This window comes from Eucyclogobius newberryi, unplaced genomic scaffold, assembly GCF_026437365.1.
Source record: "Eucyclogobius newberryi isolate DKJ021-1_F unplaced genomic scaffold, fEucNew1.0.hap1 SCAF_3, whole genome shotgun sequence".
Lineage (NCBI taxonomy): Eukaryota > Metazoa > Chordata > Actinopteri > Gobiiformes > Gobiidae > Eucyclogobius > Eucyclogobius newberryi.
This window is the reverse complement of record NW_027315945.1, coordinates 30,279,439-30,297,434: the sequence shown is the minus strand read 5'-3', so window position 1 is coordinate 30,297,434 and position 17,996 is coordinate 30,279,439. Positions and strand designations below refer to the sequence as shown.

The following is a 17,996-nucleotide window of genomic DNA, read 5'->3' as shown; positions in this document are numbered from 1 at the left end:
GTATTCGTAAGTCAAGAACATCTCCTTCCCACCCTCAGGGAAAGAAAGATTAATTAAACCGTACACTCGACACACAATACTCAATCCAAAGCAAAAACAAACATGGAGTCAAAAGATCATGTCAGTTGGTCCACGTCTACGACTGTTCTCAAAACGACGCAACTGGTTATCCACTATAAAAAGACAATTTGACATCAATAAGGAAAGGTCTGGTCCAAATGTCTTCCTCGAGGAAGAAACTGTGCTCAGAAACGAGAAATAAGCAAGATTGAGGAAGTTTATATCCACCTTTAGTAAGAATTACACATACAAATGTATAAATAGGATCCCTGACCAGCATTCCTAAGTGTTCTTGGGCAAGACACGTCAACCACTTTTGTGAATCCTGTTGCTGTGAGTCCAGATTCTCAAAAGAAGCAAACCAAAACTGTGGAGTATGGCTTCGTAATTAATTGAATTGTCATCGAGCTCTGATCAATTATTGACTCGATGTTTTGTAATTGAGAAATCTACGATCATGTGGCAGTAAAAGCCATTGGAGGAATAAATTAAAATGGTACTAAAGGTTTAAGTGTGTTTTGTCTTTGGTAATGAAAGTTATTCTTATCACCTAGTCTTAATGTGGAGTTAAAGAATAAAGCAACATATTGTAAAGTGACTTTGAGCACAGAAAAATGTGACTACATACTGTACACAATCATACACAGAGTACGCAAACACTAGAAACAAGGCGGGTCAAGTGTCTTGCCCATGGACACACCAGGAGACTGCACTGGTTGGAACTGAGATCTAACCTCTGACCTCAAACCCAGTACCCACATTTTTAAGAACGCACTTTCTAACTATAAAAAATTCAGTAGTTTCACAAAAATAAAAAATATACATTGAATTATTGCTTAAAATGTACAAAATGTACATTGTACTAGAAGACTAAAATATAATTAACATGTTCTTCATAAAAAAAACATTTGCATATTTTTTGTTGAACAGTAATGTGATTAAGATAAAGTAATAGTTTCACACTGGGTATGTACACAGGTGCCATCCAGAATATATTTTCTAAACTCTTATGTTGACAAACTGCTTATGACCTAAACGATATAAAAACAAACAGGTGGATACATTAAGATTGTGTTGAAGAAGGTTTGTTTAATGTGAACATTCTAGTCCTCCTCTTCCTTGATCTCCATTACACTCCCGTTGTCATTTCCATTGTTTTCACAGCTTACCATGTTATTCCAAGGTCCCAACTCAAAACTCTTTTCCTCCATTGGTTTGCCGATCCAGGCACCATATCCTTGGACACTGAGAGCCTGGAAAAACAGCCTCTTGGCTTTCTGGAAGTCCTCGGCCAATACCTTGGCCTCACCGTATGCAGTTTGAGCGAGATCTTTGCGGCCAGATTTTTCACACAGAGCACGAAAGAGACAGAAGAGGTTGACCTTGCAAACCCGCGACACGGCAAGCTTGTTTCTACAAACAAAAGCTGCCATTAGTCACTTTAATCATCTAGATGTTTTTCTGGTTATACAGTTGTGTGACGTACCCATCCAGTTTGCCTTTGGTCCCATCCAGCACCTCCACACAGTGCTGGTCTGGAAAGCTCCAGTTCACACTGGACTCTTTGGTCTTTCCTGTGTGTCGTGTGGAGTCATACACACTCACTCGTCCCACCTACAGTGGACAATGTCAGGGACACAAAAGGACAGAGAATACTCCGTCAGATCACATTTAGTGCAACACAAGACAAGTGTGATATTAATCAGAATAGTAATGTCAGTTATAAATTAGTAAGTAGAGCTAAAGTTTATATCCTCTTGACTCTTACCTCAGGGTGGTTGAGCCTAAAGGGCGATGGCAGAGTTTTAGAGAGTGCTTCACTATCCCTCGCAAGTCGACAACAAACGGCTCGTGTCAAGTGCCCATGGCTGTACAAATAACCTGAAACACACAATTGCAGGTCTAAAAGAACTTGTCACAGCAAAAGTAATATTTGAACAAATAAGACTGTAGTTTACCCAGACTAATAGACTTCAGATAGATAGGCTGAAGAAAATGAGACAGCAGCGCCCCCTGCAGCCCAAGCACATTCCAGCGGAGGATCTTATCACTGCAGCTCATGGTGCGCAGCCTCTCACCGTGCTGAATGCCATCCCAGGTAGGCACGATATCACTCGACTCTACAGGGATGGTGCCTTCACCTGGTACACACATTTGTAACTAGAACAAAACCCTCACTGCAAAGTAGCAGACGATCAGGGTTCTCAGCACTCACCGTTCTCTACTTTAGTCCGTAGCTTTCCCTGTTTAGCGTTCTCGAAAAGGGGCTGGTGACCCACAGCTTCATCGCCCGCTTCACTGCAGGATTTGTCAAACAGAGCTCCATCTCCACACGGCGCCGTGCTATGAGAAAGATGAGAGCAAAAACACAGGTAAAACGGAGCATGAGGCAAATACAGAAGAAAAGTGTGTGAATGAGGAGAGTGAGGATAAAACATCTGATAGTCCCACCTGATGTAGAGGTGAAATGTGATGTCGGATTTGATTCTCAGCTTGTTCTCTTCTGCTGGCTCAAATATACTGTCATCTGCTCCTTCAAAGTGCCTGAGCAGCTCACTGTACAGAAACCTGAGAGCAGAGGAGAGGTACACTTGTATTGTCCTGTAGACTGTGTCTGACAAGCAAAGTATATTTAGAACTAGAGTTATTTTTACCGGACAAACCCTCTTCTGGAGATGATTTCTGCATGGCAATCATTAACGGTCTCCCCTTTAAGGCTCAGCGCCTCTCCTTTAACACAACGATTCCCTTAAAGAGGACAGAGACACCTCAAGGTCATTGTCAGGCCCAGTTTGGATTATATTATTTATGCTACTGTATGCGTTTGAGCTGAAGACTCACTCTTGTGTACTAGGTTACGTTTACCTGTTCCTAGGCTGACCACGGTGCCCAGGCCCTCCCCTCTCCTCATCACGATGGTAGCCAGAATCTTGCGTCCCAGAAGGCTGTGCTGTATACGTGTGGTCAGGGCATTGAAGCGCTGGTGACTCAACATTGCTATTTGGTCGTGCAAAGTGCTACCACTCACTGGAAGCTACATTCACACAAAGGGAAAGACACAATTTGTACCTACATTTTGATAAACGCAGTGCATAGATGAATGAGAACCAAAGAGGTCACACCTCTGCAGGGATAAGTTCTCCTGTTCGTGCTGCTTTCTCAGCCTCTCCAATCAGAATCCTCAAAGCAGCATCTGCCGCCTCCTGTTTGCCCTGCTTCTTGTTGGAAGCACAGACAGGAGGAAACCAGCGCCCACCAAGTTTGGCCTGGTACGTGAACCTGAGCAGAGCAAAAATGAGAGTAAATGTGTCATTGGAGTTTAAAGTTAGCCGTGCTATTATGCAGTATGTGTTTCTTAAGACTCATGTCATAAGCCACTAACTTTGGTTCATGGGCTGGTCCAGACTGGCCCACAAGTCGGATTTCTGCAGCAAATCCACGAGCTCTTGCATACTCCAGCAAGCCAGAAACTGCATTGTTGTTGAGATAGTTGATAAGGTCCCCCACCCCTGCCTCGTGGGCCGCTCGCAGTGCGTCTGCAGTCAGAGGAGGCAGAGGAACACACGGGTTCCCAAAGGATTCGTCATCACTGGCACTGCCCAGGGGAAAGTGGGGCTAACACAAAAGAGCTTAATTTAATTTCAGGGCACAGACTCTTCAAAACGTGCCAAACGATAGATCTTATTTCTTTTAATCTGACAACTTTGTCAGCAGAATGTATTGTTAAAAAAATATATATGTCTATTATAACTGCAGACAAGAAGAATGTTACCAAAGTGTGTCTCACCTTGTTGGCCTGTAGTCGTCCATCTGCCATTAACTCTTTAACTGCCCTTTCTGCTGCCAGCTGCCGGGCCGTTTTTTTACTTGGAGCTGAAGCTTCTGGGAACAAAGTCTCACCAAGCTTCACCTGGTACATAAACCTGACCACAAAGAGGAAATTCTAAACAAATATTGTCTCAAAACTCTGGGACTTGTCTACAACTTGGGAATTTTTTAAACAGTGTGGTAACAATAAACCTAGTTGATCTGCAGTGACCTAAGACCTCCAGACAAATGTTGCCAGACATTTAGCCTCCAAGACAATGTTGACATTTAGACAATCACATGAAGCTATGGATGACACGAAATCCAGCGCTACTCTTACTATGAACAATTCACCAACAATACAACTTACAATTTAGCAATCTGAACTTAAATTGATATAGCGACTTACCTGTTTGCTTTACGAGTTAAAATTAAAAAATATATATATAGTTCAAAAGGACTACTTAAAAATTCAAAAGAATCTTTAAGTAGTCCTCCAAAATATTTATTAAAATGCCACCAAAACTTTAGCAGAAATCCGTGAAACATTGATAATGTGTCTTCAGTCATCCGACCCCAGATTTTAGGGCAATATTAGATAATGATCTGTATTCTTAAATAAAACTGTATTGCCATATGAGGTGAACAGATCTGAAGGAGCAGCAGTCAGTACCTCGGGTCGTGAGGTGGACCGGCCTGACCAGTCACTATGAACTCAATGGAGTTGCCGCTGCGTTGACTGTACTCCATCAGGACAGACACTGGATTCTTTCCCCCAGGAAGAGAGCGGGACAGCGGCTGCCGAGCTCCATCTGATGTGATCATAACTTCCCCACCGTCTGCTCCCAGCATGTCTTCCCCCTAAAGGAGGAAATGTTTTTTCTTATAAAGATGACAAGAAAATGTACAATTGACCGGTTTTGTGCTTGTATTTTGTTACTTACAGCAACTGAAAATTGACCTGTAGCTTGGCCCATACTGGCAGCACGTCCCTCTTCCTCTGAGCCAGGCCCACCCTCCATTTCAGCAGCCAGCACTCGCAGAGCAGCTGCAGCAGCATCTTTTTTTGCCACTTTTTTGCTTGAGGCTTCAGCAACTGGAAACAGTTTTCCACTCAGCATCACCTGCATACGGAATCTAAAGCAGGCAAAATGGGGAAAAAGAGAAACTTTGTGTAACCCTCCCCTTTTCATCTTTGATTAAAAGAAATTATTGTGAGAACACAATATCAAGACTAACCTTGGGTCATGCGACGGCCCTGATTGGTCAAGAAGAATGAACTCGCAACTCTCACCAATAAATTGAGCGTACTCCATGAGTCCACTGACCGGGTTCTTCAGTTTAACCTCTTGTAACTTTCCCCAAAAGTTCTGTGGAGGTGGTGCAGCCAAAGACACAGCTACAATCCCCATGTTGTTTGCATTGATATTCACTACATCAGCTTCTTTGAGAATGCTATTGAGGAATTCTGGGATATCATCAGTCGCCCACTGCCCTTCGCTGATCTCTTTACTTTGCAGTGTCCTTACTGCGTCGCTGTGGCCATTGTCTGATGAGCCGTCCTGTGGCAGAGGCTCTAGACCTGGTATGGATGGAGGTGGAGATGGCACAAACATAGAGATGCCTTCACTTTTAACTGTTGGACTTTGCTCCTGCAGTTTATTCAGACCAGAAGAGGCTGCTTTGGCTTTGATGTTCCTCTCCATCTTTTCCTTACGGTGGTCAGAGAGCTCCCAGGTTGGAGGAGTAACATCACCATTTTTGACAACTTCTCCTTGTTTTTCCAGAGCATAAAGTGTTGGGTTGACCTGCTTGGCACCCCTAAGCCCCAGATTTTTGGCAATACTAAGAGAATTGGCCTGTTTCACACCCAGGAGGTATTGCAGTATTTGCTCTTTCTGAGCTGCCATTGTTAGTTTGAGCTCAAGGGGAAAATTCACCACTGCAGATAATACAATCCTTGTCCTTACTTCTCCCAAACAGTGTGAATCAGACTGTTCTTTAACACTGATACTCAGCAGAGATCATGGACTATATACCTTCAAACCTGAAAAAGATCAACAAAGTGCAAGAATTATATTCATGAGTTTCTATGCAATGTTTTCAGAATCAGAATTACTTATATTCATCTCCAAGAGGAAATTATTTTTGTTACAGACATGTTGCAGCAGAGGAAATAGTGTTATCAAAAATAAATCAACTAAAATTAAATAGTATCACAGTATGAATAAAATACAATAAAGTTAACTGTCTTTTTATCAGGTAAACCCTCGGTGATAATAGAATACATTTACATGATTTAATTTGAATGTGAAATGAATATTACACAATGGCTTTACAAAAAGGATTTTACAGCACAGAGTTCAGCAGTTTGATGGTGACAGAAGGACTGATTTCCTGTGTTTCTCAGTGGAGCAGCGTGGCAGTGACAGTCTATGTACGAGCTCCTGCAGCTGACCAGCACTATGTGGAGTGGGTGGGAGAGAAAGTAAAAAATAGTCCTGAATTTGGACCACATTCTTCTCTCTTGACACAATTATTTTGAGGATTTTCTCATTCAAACAATATCTAATTTTATTTCAAATTGTTAATCAGTATGACAATGGTCTCACTCATAATTCTGAAACCCATGGATTATATAAAACAAAGCAAAGAATTAGCGGCAATACAATGACACAGCTGGAGACAGTAACACATTTGAGTGTAACTGACCAGCCAGTCTACAAGGATACAGCAGGGTGACTGTCTCCCTCAGTCCTCCTGAAACATAAGTCTGAGCCAAAGGCTGGTCTGATTAATTATTCAAGCCTTTGTATGACTGTTCTTGGCCGTACAATTTATCACCAGAAAACATGATACGTCTATGCAGCAAGGTGTACTCTTAACAGCTAAGGTTAAACTCTGGACAATGGACAATACGGTGCTCTTCCTGAGTAAGAGACATTGATTAAGCCTCAAGTGTCATATTTAACATCACTCAGTGATGTCTATAGGAGCGACATCATCAACAAAAGCACAGCCAATACTTAGTCAGGTTTCACCACTGGATCTGCAACACAATAACAGCACACACGGTTTTATCACATGAACGTACACTGACAGAGACTAAAGTCTGAGGTCAAACTGGACTGGAGCTGGACCCTGATCCAAGACAGCAGTTGAACAAAACACATAGTAACAACTTTGAGGAAACTTCTGTGTTTGGAGAGGGGGAGTCCTACACTGGCTTTTTCTTGTATCATACTAGACGGTTTATAGGAAAATCCTTTGAAATCATGAACAAAATGTGAACAGGTAGATTTCAAATATGCCGGGTTTTCCAAGAAGTTTTGAAGCAGCTGATACAACACACGCGCCCTGCTCCTTCTATCACACAGCCACAATAACAAAATAACATTTAAAAAATAGGAGACTGGTACATTAGGTAGAACTGTTTTACTCTCATGAAGGAGGCAGAACATCCCAGGGTGACCTACACATCTGCAAGAGAAAACAGCTTACATCAACAGAAATGACACAGTTCAGTTTATCTATTTTGAGGTTTATTATGTAGTCTTGGGTGAGAACTTAATCAATAAAGGATTTAAGATAAGATAATCCTTTAATATCCACACAAGGGGAAATTTCGTTGTTACAACGCAGTAGAACAGGAGGAAAGGACAGTAATCTGTACTATTCCTTTTTTTGTTATTATTTATGTTTTTATTTGTTTAATGGTGATTTAATGCACGTTTGAATTGCTTTCTGTACACATGTTATTCTACAAATAAACTTGCCTATGCCTTGAAGAGATGAGATAGAAATTAATAAATAGACTGAAACAAATATGTATTCTGCTGATGTTTTGTTTTATGGGGCTGGCATCCCATGTGCCAATCAAAGAACAATAAGTAAATTTACCCTGCTGTTGCTCATTTAAATTGATTAAGTTAATTAATAGGTGATAGACAATTTACTGCTGCAGCTGTGAATCCTGTACAAAGCATTTGAAAAGTTATAAAGCATTGACTGTATAGTTATAACATATGTCATTCAGCAAACCTAATAGACATTTTACCCTTTTAGCACCAGTAAAGAGCTTAACAATTCTAAAAGGCACAACAATATGCACAACAATCACGTTGTTTTGCGTTTAACGTGCAGTTAGCCTTAGCTTAAGTTAGCTATTCACTAATAATTACACTGTACTGCACCATTCTGACCACAAGAGCCATTCACCACAAAGACCACTTTAATCACATTAAACACGGGGAAAAACAAACTAACGGCCAGTTAAGATTAGTCTTTTATCCCTCACCTTTTTATGATATCACCTTGTTCACTCCACTGCCGCAGCATTTGAATGTCGCGACAAAAACAGGAAAGATGAGGATACTCGAAGATGTGACGCAGTTCGGCCGCGACGCAACACACGTTAACGGAGGCCTGTCGCACAATAGTGACGTAGGCATAAACCTTCATGGACATAAACAATAACATAAAACTGTGGTGAGGCTTTATTGGGCTTGTTGTACATGTCCAATCAACCAGGAATCTATTATTTAGAAGGCACATTTAGTTTTTACATGTATGTTCATATATGCCCCACTAGGTGTCAGCATTTTATGTGTTTTCCAACCAGAAAATAATTGTCATTTCTTTGAATAGTGATTTTTAGCTGATTCCTGAAATGCACATTAACTTATGCATTCTCACAGATAGAAGCCTACGTATTTAACATATTTATTTTTGACCAGCAGGCAGATTAGAAGCAAATCAAATATATATATTTTAAAAATCAAAAAGGTATAAATACAAAGTACACAGACCAGTGGTTAAACTTTTTACACGAAGTACCACCCAAGGAAAAATGTGGGAATCCAGGTACCACCACTTCTTAATCAGCTCTAAAGTAGGGCTGGATCAGGCCTAAACTAACTTTAAATTCTGCAAAATTAGAACAGTCAAGTCCACGTGTACCACCAGTGGTACATGTACAACAGTTAAAAGAAACATGGACACAAACAAATCACTTTTGCCATTCAAAAACTGTGCTTAACAAAATTAGAAAAAGCAGAAGGCAATGTTGATCTTGTCCAAATAAATGTGGTCATGGGGATAGTTCCAGTTCCCATGGGCCTCAATGTAGGAGAACTTCAAAATTAGTTCTCTTTAGGTGTCCATTAGGCCAGATCGTCCAAAACATCTAACTTCTTACACAACTTCTAAATTATTGGCAGGGCTAACAGTGTGTTGCTCATGTTCAGCCAGCATCAGTGCACAAATATGAAGATACAGTCCACTCATTTGACAACTAGCACATGCCAATTATCAAATGGGTGGACTGATAAATTTGGATTTTGGGTGCAAAAATCTCTTTACACACACATTCTAGTAGAGAGAGAAAAAAAAAAAAAAAAAAAAAAAAGAGTTGAGCACCGTACGTCAGAATTAAAATAGCTTATGGCCGAGTTGCTATACATTTTTAGCATTAACTAACAATTATACGGTTTAAAAAAAGTGACATACTAAAGTAATTTCTTGTGTTTTAAATAATTGTACACTGTGCTGCCATGGATAAGTGGTGGAAGAAGATACAGCTCATTAAAAGAAAGTGTTAAAATATCAACAAATAAATCTTAATCTAAAAAACAAAATAAGGAATTTAAACCTGCTGTTGGAGACATTCACAGCACATATGAAGTTGGATATTAAAGATTTTTTAAATTTTCTTGATCAACTGCATGTCTGCAATTGATATAATCGAATGGATTATTTTTTGGAAAAACAAAAACTTTAGTTTATGTTGCATTTCATTTGCACTGTGTAACTAGACCACCTAGGGCTGGGGCAGACCACAGGAGCCTATGCTTCTCTTTCATCCACACACTTATTATTAATGCCACATTCAAATACATCAGCCAACATTCTAGTCCTCCTCTTCTTTGATCTCCATTACACTCCCGTTGTCATTTCCATTGTTTTCACTGGGACAGTTTACCATGTTATTCCAAGGTCCCAACTCAAAACTCTTTTCCTCCATTGGTTTGCCAATCCAGGCACCATATCCTTGGACACTGAGAGCCTGGAAAAACAGCCTCTTGGCTTTCTGGAAGTCCTCGGCCAATACCTTGGCCTCACCGTATGCAGTTAGAGCGAGATCTTTGCGGCCAGATTTTTCACACAGAGCACGAAAGAGACAAAAGAGGTTGGCCTTGCAAACCCGCGACACGGCAAGCTTGTTTCTACAAACAAAAGCTGCCATTAGTCACTTTAATCATCTAGATGTTTTTCTGGTTATACAGTTGTGTGACGTACCCATCCAGTTTGCCTTTGGTCCCATCCAGCACCTCCACACAGTGCTGGTCTGGAAAGCTCCAGTTCACACTGGACTCTTTGGTCTTTCCTGTGTGTCGTGTGGAGTCATACACACTCACTCGTCCCACCTACAGTGGACAATGTCAGGGACACAAAAGGACAGAGAATACTCCGTCAGATCACATTTAGTGCAACACAAGACAAGTGTGATATTAATCAGAATAGTAATGTCAGTTATAAATTAGTAAGTAGAGCTAAAGTTTATATCCTCTTGACTCTTACCTCAGGGTGGTTGAGCCTAAAGGGCGATGGCAGAGTTTTAGAGAGTGCTTCACTATCCCTCGCAAGTCGACAACAAACGGCTCGTGTCAAGTGCCCATGGCTGTACAAATAACCTGAAACACACAATTGCAGGTCTAAAAGAACTTGTCACAGCAAAAGTAATATTTGAACAAATAAGACTGTAGTTTACCCAGACTAATAGACTTCAGATAGATAGGCTGAAGAAAATGAGACAGCAGCGCCCCCTGCAGCCCAAGCACATTCCAGCGGAGGATCTTATCACTGCAGCTCATGGTGCGCAGCCTCTCACCGTGCTGAATGCCATCCCAGGTAGGCACGATATCACTCGACTCTACAGGGATGGTGCCTTCACCTGGTACACACATTTGTAACTAGAACAAAACCCTCACTGCAAAGTAGCAGACGATCAGGGTTCTCAGCACTCACCGTTCTCTACTTTAGTCCGTAGCTTTCCCTGTTTAGCGTTCTCGAAAAGGGGCTGGTGACCCACAGCTTCATCGCCCGCTTCACTGCAGGATTTGTCAAACAGAGCTCCATCTCCACACGGCGCCGTGCTATGAGAAAGATGAGAGCAAAAACACAGGTAAAACGGAGCATGAGGCAAATACAGAAGAAAAGTGTGTGAATGAGGAGAGTGAGGATAAAACATCTGATAGTCCCACCTGATGTAGAGGTGAAATGTGATGTCGGATTTGATTCTCAGCTTGTTCTCTTCTGCTGGCTCAAATATACTGTCATCTGCTCCTTCAAAGTGCCTGAGCAGCTCACTGTACAGAAACCTGAGAGCAGAGGAGAGGTACACTTGTATTGTCCTGTAGACTGTGTCTGACAAGCAAAGTATATTTAGAACTAGAGTTATTTTTACCGGACAAACCCTCTTCTGGAGATGATTTCTGCATGGCAATCATTAACGGTCTCCCCTTTAAGGCTCAGCGCCTCTCCTTTAACACAACGATTCCCTTAAAGAGGACAGAGACACCTCAAGGTCATTGTCAGGCCCAGTTTGGATTATATTATTTATGCTACTGTATGCGTTTGAGCTGAAGACTCACTCTTGTGTACTAGGTTACGTTTACCTGTTCCTAGGCTGACCACGGTGCCCAGGCCCTCCCCTCTCCTCATCACGATGGTAGCCAGAATCTTGCGTCCCAGAAGGCTGTGCTGTATACGTGTGGTCAGGGCATTGAAGCGCTGGTGACTCAACATTGCTATTTGGTCGTGCAAAGTGCTACCACTCACTGGAAGCTACATTCACACAAAGGGAAAGACACAATTTGTACCTACATTTTGATAAACGCAGTGCATAGATGAATGAGAACCAAAGAGGTCACACCTCTGCAGGGATAAGTTCTCCTGTTCGTGCTGCTTTCTCAGCCTCTCCAATCAGAATCCTCAAAGCAGCATCTGCCGCCTCCTGTTTGCCCTGCTTCTTGTTGGAAGCACAGACAGGAGGAAACCAGCGCCCACCAAGTTTGGCCTGGTACGTGAACCTGAGCAGAGCAAAAATGAGAGTAAATGTGTCATTGGAGTTTAAAGTTAGCCGTGCTATTATGCAGTATGTGTTTCTTAAGACTCATGTCATAAGCCACTAACTTTGGTTCATGGGCTGGTCCAGACTGGCCCACAAGTCGGATTTCTGCAGCAAATCCACGAGCTCTTGCATACTCCAGCAAGCCAGAAACTGCATTGTTGTTGAGATAGTTGATAAGGTCCCCCACCCCTGCCTCGTGGGCCGCTCGCAGTGCGTCTGCAGTCAGAGGAGGCAGAGGAACACACGGGTTCCCAAAGGATTCGTCATCACTGGCACTGCCCAGGGGAAAGTGGGGCTAACACAAAAGAGCTTAATTTAATTTCAGGGCACAGACTCTTCAAAACGTGCCAAACGATAGATCTTATTTCTTTTAATCTGACAACTTTGTCAGCAGAATGTATTGTTAAAAAAATATATATGTCTATTATAACTGCAGACAAGAAGAATGTTACCAAAGTGTGTCTCACCTTGTTGGCCTGTAGTCGTCCATCTGCCATTAACTCTTTCACGGCCTCTTCTGCTGCCAGCTGCCGGGCGGCCTTTTTGCTCGGAGCAGAGGCTTCTGGGAACAAATTTTCTCCAATCTTTACCTGGTACATAAACCTGAAAACAAAGATGGGAAATTAACCTAAACTGAATATATTAGTGAAACAGGGAATGGTATAATTAGTGCCGTGTTTTTGTTTTTATAGTTTTCTTTAAAAAGGAACCGTATGTTACATTTTGATTTCAAATTTCATAAACTTGATCAATCCGTGTCCCCAAATCATATATAGCTTTTACTGATAACAATAGTGTTGCTGATTTATTATTAATCATTATGGTGATACACACTTTGAATGTACTTTGTATGTTATTCTTTTATTTTTTGCAAAGTCGCTGGAGCAGGACTGATTCAGGCGAGTGAACCAAAGTCATAAACTGTCCAAATACAAAGAAGTGTAATATTATGTTCACTCCCGCACACAGAGATGAGCCAGTGTGCATCCCTCAAGAGGGACAGAAATAGTCCCAGAAAATGAATTTGAGCATAAGATCACAATAAAACCTCTTTTTTTTTCTTTTTCACACATTTACTTGAGACCTGTAGTTAAAGCTAAATAAAGCAGAATGAGGCAGCAGTGGGCAGGAGCCAAAAGGTGTGAGTAAGCTGAAGGGATATAAAGATGCAGATTTTGCATTTAAAAACAACAAAATTCAAGTTGTGTCTTGATTATTATTTACACAATCTTTATGCGGCAATACTTTGAAATTATATCTTGACTAAATTTGAAGTAGATTTGGCATTAATTAGATAGCTAAGGGGGTCTGAAATGTGTATAACGGTATAATGAATATATATATATAGCCAAATAAAACTGTATTGCCATATGAGGTGAACAGATCTGAAGGAGCAGCAGTCAGTACCTCGGGTCGTGAGGTGGACCGGCCTGACCAGTCACTATGAACTCAATGGAGTTGCCGCTGCGTTGACTGTACTCCATCAGGACAGACACTGGATTCTTTCCCCCAGGAAGAGAGCGGGACAGCGGCTGCCGAGCTCCATCTGATGTGATCATAACTTCCCCACCGTCTGCTCCCAGCATGTCTTCCCCCTAAAGGAGGAAATGTTTTTTCTTATAAAGATGACAAGAAAATGTACAATTGACCGGTTTTGTGCTTGTATTTTGTTACTTACAGCAACTGAAAATTGACCTGTAGCTTGGCCCATACTGGCAGCACGTCCCTCTTCCTCTGAGCCAGGCCCACCCTCCATTTCAGCAGCCAGCACTCGCAGAGCAGCTGCAGCAGCATCTTTTTTTGCCACTTTTTTGCTTGAGGCTTCAGCAACTGGAAACAGTTTTCCACTCAGCATCACCTGCATACGGAATCTAAAGCAGGCAAAATGGGGAAAAAGAGAAACTTTGTGTAACCCTCCCCTTTTCATCTTTGATTAAAAGAAATTATTGTGAGAACACAATATCAAGACTAACCTTGGGTCATGCGACGGCCCTGATTGGTCAAGAAGAATGAACTCGCAACTCTCACCAATAAATTGAGCGTACTCCATGAGTCCACTGACCGGGTTCTTCAGTTTAACCTCTTGTAACTTTCCCCAAAAGTTCTGTGGAGGTGGTGCAGCCAAAGACACAGCTACAATCCCCATGTTGTTTGCATTGACCTTCACTGCATCAGTTTCTTTGCGAATGCTATTGAGGAATTCTGGGATATCATCAGTCGCCCACTGCCCTTCGCTGATCTCTTTACTTTGCAGTGTCCTTACTGCGTCGCTGTGGCCATTGTCTGATGAGCCGTCCTGTGGCAGAGGCTCTAGACCTGGTATGGATGGAGGTGGAGATGGCACAAACATAGAGATGCCTTCACTTTTAACTGTTGGACTTTGCTCCTGCAGTTTATTCAGACCAGAAGAGGCTGCTTTGGCTTTGATGTTCCTCTCCATCTTTTCCTTACGGTGGTCAGAGAGCTCCCAGGTTGGAGGAGTAACATCACCATTTTTGACAACTTCTCCTTGTTTTTCCAGAGCATAAAGTGTTGGGTTGACCTGCTTGGCACCCCTAAGCCCCAGATTTTTGGCAATGCTAAGAGAAGTGGCCTGTTTCACACCCAGGAGGTATTGCAGTATTTGCTCTTTCTGAGCAGCCATTGTTAAATCTGTGTAACTTGCTACGTTGCTAAGGACTATGTCTGGGGTTTCTGACCGAGACTCTTCATCAGAGTCCAGGGAGGAACAGGAAGTACAACTGGACTCAAAAATCACATCAGCGTCCTCTTCCTTCTCTTGATCTGTGCTTTTGGAGATCAGCTGGAAATCCTCTTCAGGTTTTGGCGCATCTTCTGGGCTGTTATATTGTAAACACGGAGATTCTCTGTATAGACTCCACTCAGGAGGGAGAAGACCCTGCTTGCACGCCTTCTGTGATTGTTCTAATGAATACAGCGCCCGATTAACTATCTTTTTGGGAAGATGTAACTTTTTAGCCAACAATTTAGCTGGGATACTTTCGTCTGGCTTCAAAGCCGCTAAAGCCTTGTACACCGGTTCTTGGATATCTGGAGAGAAGTTGATGCGTCCTTTGCCAGAACTCCTGGATGAAGGATATCTCTTATGATGTTCTCCGAATTTAAACTGTTCTTGTTGAATGGACAACCTCTGAAAAGTATTACACGGGGGCTCTATAGAAGAACACAATGGCCTGTTTGGGAAGGGCGCGGCGTTTGTATCGGCCTGGAACTGGTCCGGATGCACTAGTCTTGGACCTGGAGTGGACTGAGGCTGTCTGAACCTCTGGCCCTGGCTCCCTCTTCCCCTCTGACCACGGTTAGGACTCGGATAGCTGTTGTACGCGGCGTCAGGATGCTTGAGGATCCCAGAAGACCCTTGTCCGGCAAGTCTGTAGTCTGGTGCCGCCGAGCTTTGCCCTCTTAAGAATTCAGCTTGTTGTTGTCGAAAGGAATGAGAAGCGTCGGCATGGCTGGAGTTGAAGTTCTGCGGGCACCTCTGGTCCACAGCGTAGTGTGGTGGGGGAAAGGCAAAGCCAAAAGTAGCAGGAGGATGGCTTGGGCCGGCGTAGTAATTATGACATGGGAACTGTTGGTAGGGTGAGGTTGGGCCGGATCGGTTGTAATCCTCTCTGGTTTGTCTGTAGGGTGAAGGATGTCGGAAAGAGTGTTTATTGGATGACCCTCCTCTACCTCTGCTCATATCGCAGGGGTTTAGAGGAGAGGGTATCGGGCCTGTGGCTGCGTGACTCCAGCACCTTCTTCAAGACAGCAAATCCTGAGATAAGTTCGGCCTGTGGCACCGTAGAAATAACTGGGAAAAAAGCAAAGAAAAAAAGAGATTCTGAAAAGAAATATAGATCAAATCAAATATAAATCATGTAGTAGGGCGACAAGATTCATCGCAATCAAACTGAAATTGCAATTTGTTTTGACACAATGAGCTAAAGAAAAAGGCTGCAATTTTTGAAGTACCATCATTTCAACAAAAAAAATATCCTCACAAATCTTATTGTAAAAAAACAATTTGTATTTTTAATGAATCGTTCAGCTCTGGTATGTAGGTGATGAACGAAACCAACCTAAAAAAATGTTTTTCACTGCGCACTGCGTAGCACTAATGACAGAGCAGTGAAGAGTGACCAGGCTACAAGGATACTGCAGGGTGACCGTCTCCCCAGTCCTCCTGAAATATAAGTCCGGGCCAAAGGGCTGGTGGTGATTAATTATTCAAGTCTTTGTATGACTGTTCATGGATGAACAAATTAATAGGGCTGCAAAATATATCACGATCGATGATGATGTGAATGGTAACAAATAGAAAATTACAAAAACTGATATTATTTTGGTGCTTTGCAAGTGACATTATTCTAGAAACAAAATGAATAAATAAGATGTATCATTTGCTAAAACATGTCTTTAAATGCATTAGTTAAGATTTAATTATCAGACGAATGTGAACTGTCTGTAAAAATATAAATGTATCACAAAAGTGCAGAAATTCTTCATTATTTTATCCATATTATTTTTTTACCTTCATTTAACTGGCCCCAGAGGGGAGGAGCCTATTGTACCTGTTTTGAGTGGTAGGGGAAACCTACATGGAAACACAACACACTAAAGCCCCACGCGGGACTGGGACTCAATCCCAGGACCTTCTATACTTAGACCTTTGTTCTGAAATCCATATGATTCTTCATTAGTTGGGCTTTCAGAGATTTCAATCTTCTCTCAAATGCTCCTGGACGAGTATAAAATGTGAACTTTGAACAGAAGCCAACCATTAAAACAACATTTTTAACTTTAATCGCAATCCGATTTTTGCCCAAATTATTCCAACTCTACAAATTAACCGCAGACATGGATGACAGAGGAAGCATGACACTTTGACGCAGCATTTCAGCAGGAAGGTTCCTGGTGCAAATCCCAGACAATAAGACTAGTCTAAAGTCCATTCCAGCTGGACAAGGGACAATCCAACGCTCTTCCTGAGAAACAAACATTGATTAAGCCTCAAGTGTCATATCTAACATGACTCAATGATGTCTAAGAGCGACATCATCAACAAGAACACAGCCAATACTTAGTCATGGTTTCACAACTAGGTCTGCAGCACAATAACAGCACACACAGGTTTATCACATGAATGTGCCCCACAGAGACCAAAGCATGAGCTCAAACTGGACTGGAGCTGGACAGTTTGTAGACTCAAGCACATGTCCAAGGTTTACTGTTCTGGAGGGGACAAAAGACTAATTATCAGTAAATAAATAAGTGTTGCAATAAATAACAAAAAAGAACAAGCAGCAATAGTAGGATAAAATGTTTTAGGAAAACGTTTGGTAAAATATCTAGAAATACAAATAAATCAGTACAGAAAATTGATTTCCACAAAGCGTGGATTGCAAAACAAACAAATAATAAATGAATGTTCTCTTCTGTTTGGAGACTTGACACATGCTGAAAAACCGGTTTTACTTTCATAAAAGGTAAAAAAAATATCAACAACAAAGGGCCTTGTAAAGTCTGCTGTTTTAGTCTTACCCAGAGTTTCCCGTAGATTAGTTTATTATTAAAAAATAAATATTCTTTTAAACCTTCTAGAAAACACAATAAGCTTGTAGTATAGGGAGTTGATCTCACGAAGCTAATGCAGCGGAGACGTTCGGTAATTCCCGGTGAAAGCCAATCCTCCCGCTCGGACCGTGGCAGACTCTCCAGACTGAGTTAAAACAGAGACGGTCGCGTTCTTTTAAAAGGCCTAAAATGATGCAGACCGACTGCAATTCACACCCGTATATTTCACAAGAATATCAGAGCCGATTGTGACTAGCAAGAGAAGGGAAAGAGCGCGGCGTGTTTCGTTTTCATTTTTAGGGAAAGGATAAGTTTCAATTGTGGTCACGTGACATTGTGGCAAATAGAACGCTAGAGAACCATCGCCATGGAAACATATTCATAGGTTTCAGTTTCTTGAGCATTTGATGCCCTTTTCCCC

The 17,996-nt window shown here is 41.9% G+C and overlaps 3 protein-coding genes across 3 annotated transcripts in view; 1 reads left to right on the top strand and 2 right to left on the bottom strand.

Annotated features, from left to right (window-relative positions):
* The window catches only part of rps27.2 (ribosomal protein S27, isoform 2), a 319,694-nt gene that overhangs the window by 148,832 nt on the left and 152,866 nt on the right, over positions 1 to 17,996 (top strand). The window lies entirely within an intron of this gene.
* LOC140373653 (double-stranded RNA-specific adenosine deaminase-like) lies at positions 1,130 to 5,813 on the bottom strand. Its single transcript, XM_072460264.1, has 14 exons — positions 5,107 to 5,813; positions 4,812 to 5,004; positions 4,541 to 4,728; positions 3,848 to 3,983; positions 3,443 to 3,675; positions 3,183 to 3,339; positions 2,926 to 3,094; positions 2,715 to 2,808; positions 2,512 to 2,628; positions 2,276 to 2,403; positions 2,019 to 2,201; positions 1,829 to 1,941; positions 1,547 to 1,674; positions 1,130 to 1,473 (listed from the first exon to the last, which is right to left on the bottom strand). Exons 1-14 carry the CDS (start codon positions 5,775 to 5,777, stop codon positions 1,164 to 1,166), a joined length of 2,820 nt encoding a protein of 939 aa, XP_072316365.1. The 5' UTR covers positions 5,778 to 5,813; the 3' UTR covers positions 1,130 to 1,163.
* On the bottom strand, positions 9,676 to 15,786 carry LOC140373496 (double-stranded RNA-specific adenosine deaminase-like). Its single transcript, XM_072460020.1, has 14 exons — positions 13,972 to 15,786; positions 13,677 to 13,869; positions 13,406 to 13,593; positions 12,466 to 12,601; positions 12,061 to 12,293; positions 11,801 to 11,957; positions 11,544 to 11,712; positions 11,333 to 11,426; positions 11,130 to 11,246; positions 10,894 to 11,021; positions 10,637 to 10,819; positions 10,447 to 10,559; positions 10,165 to 10,292; positions 9,676 to 10,091 (listed from the first exon to the last, which is right to left on the bottom strand). Exons 1-14 carry the CDS (start codon positions 15,699 to 15,701, stop codon positions 9,776 to 9,778), a joined length of 3,885 nt encoding a protein of 1,294 aa, XP_072316121.1. The 5' UTR covers positions 15,702 to 15,786; the 3' UTR covers positions 9,676 to 9,775.

What these genes read in the sequence shown, in the direction of transcription:
- LOC140373496 (XM_072460020.1), bottom strand. Translation starts at nt 15,701, where the DNA reads ATGAGCAGAGGTAGAGGAGGGTCATCCAATAAACACTCTTTCCGACAT. An exon ending in GGACCAGCCCATGAACCAAA is followed by an intron (nt 11,958 to 12,060) that starts GTTAGTGGCTTA and finishes TGCTCTGCTCAG; the next exon opens with GTTCACGTACCAGGCCAAAC. An exon ending in ACGGACTAAAGTAGAGAACG is followed by an intron (nt 10,820 to 10,893) that starts GTGAGTGCTGAG and finishes TGTGTGTACCAG; the next exon opens with GTGAAGGCACCATCCCTGTA.
- LOC140373653 (XM_072460264.1), bottom strand. Translation starts at nt 5,777, where the DNA reads ATGGCAGCTCAGAAAGAGCAAATACTGCAATACCTCCTGGGTGTGAAA. An exon ending in GGTCCACCTCACGACCCGAG is followed by an intron (nt 3,984 to 4,540) that starts GTACTGACTGCT and finishes CTTTGTGGTCAG; the next exon opens with GTTTATGTACCAGGTGAAGC. An exon ending in GACGACTACAGGCCAACAAG is followed by an intron (nt 3,676 to 3,847) that starts GTGAGACACACT and finishes CTTTTGTGTTAG; the next exon opens with CCCCACTTTCCCCTGGGCAG.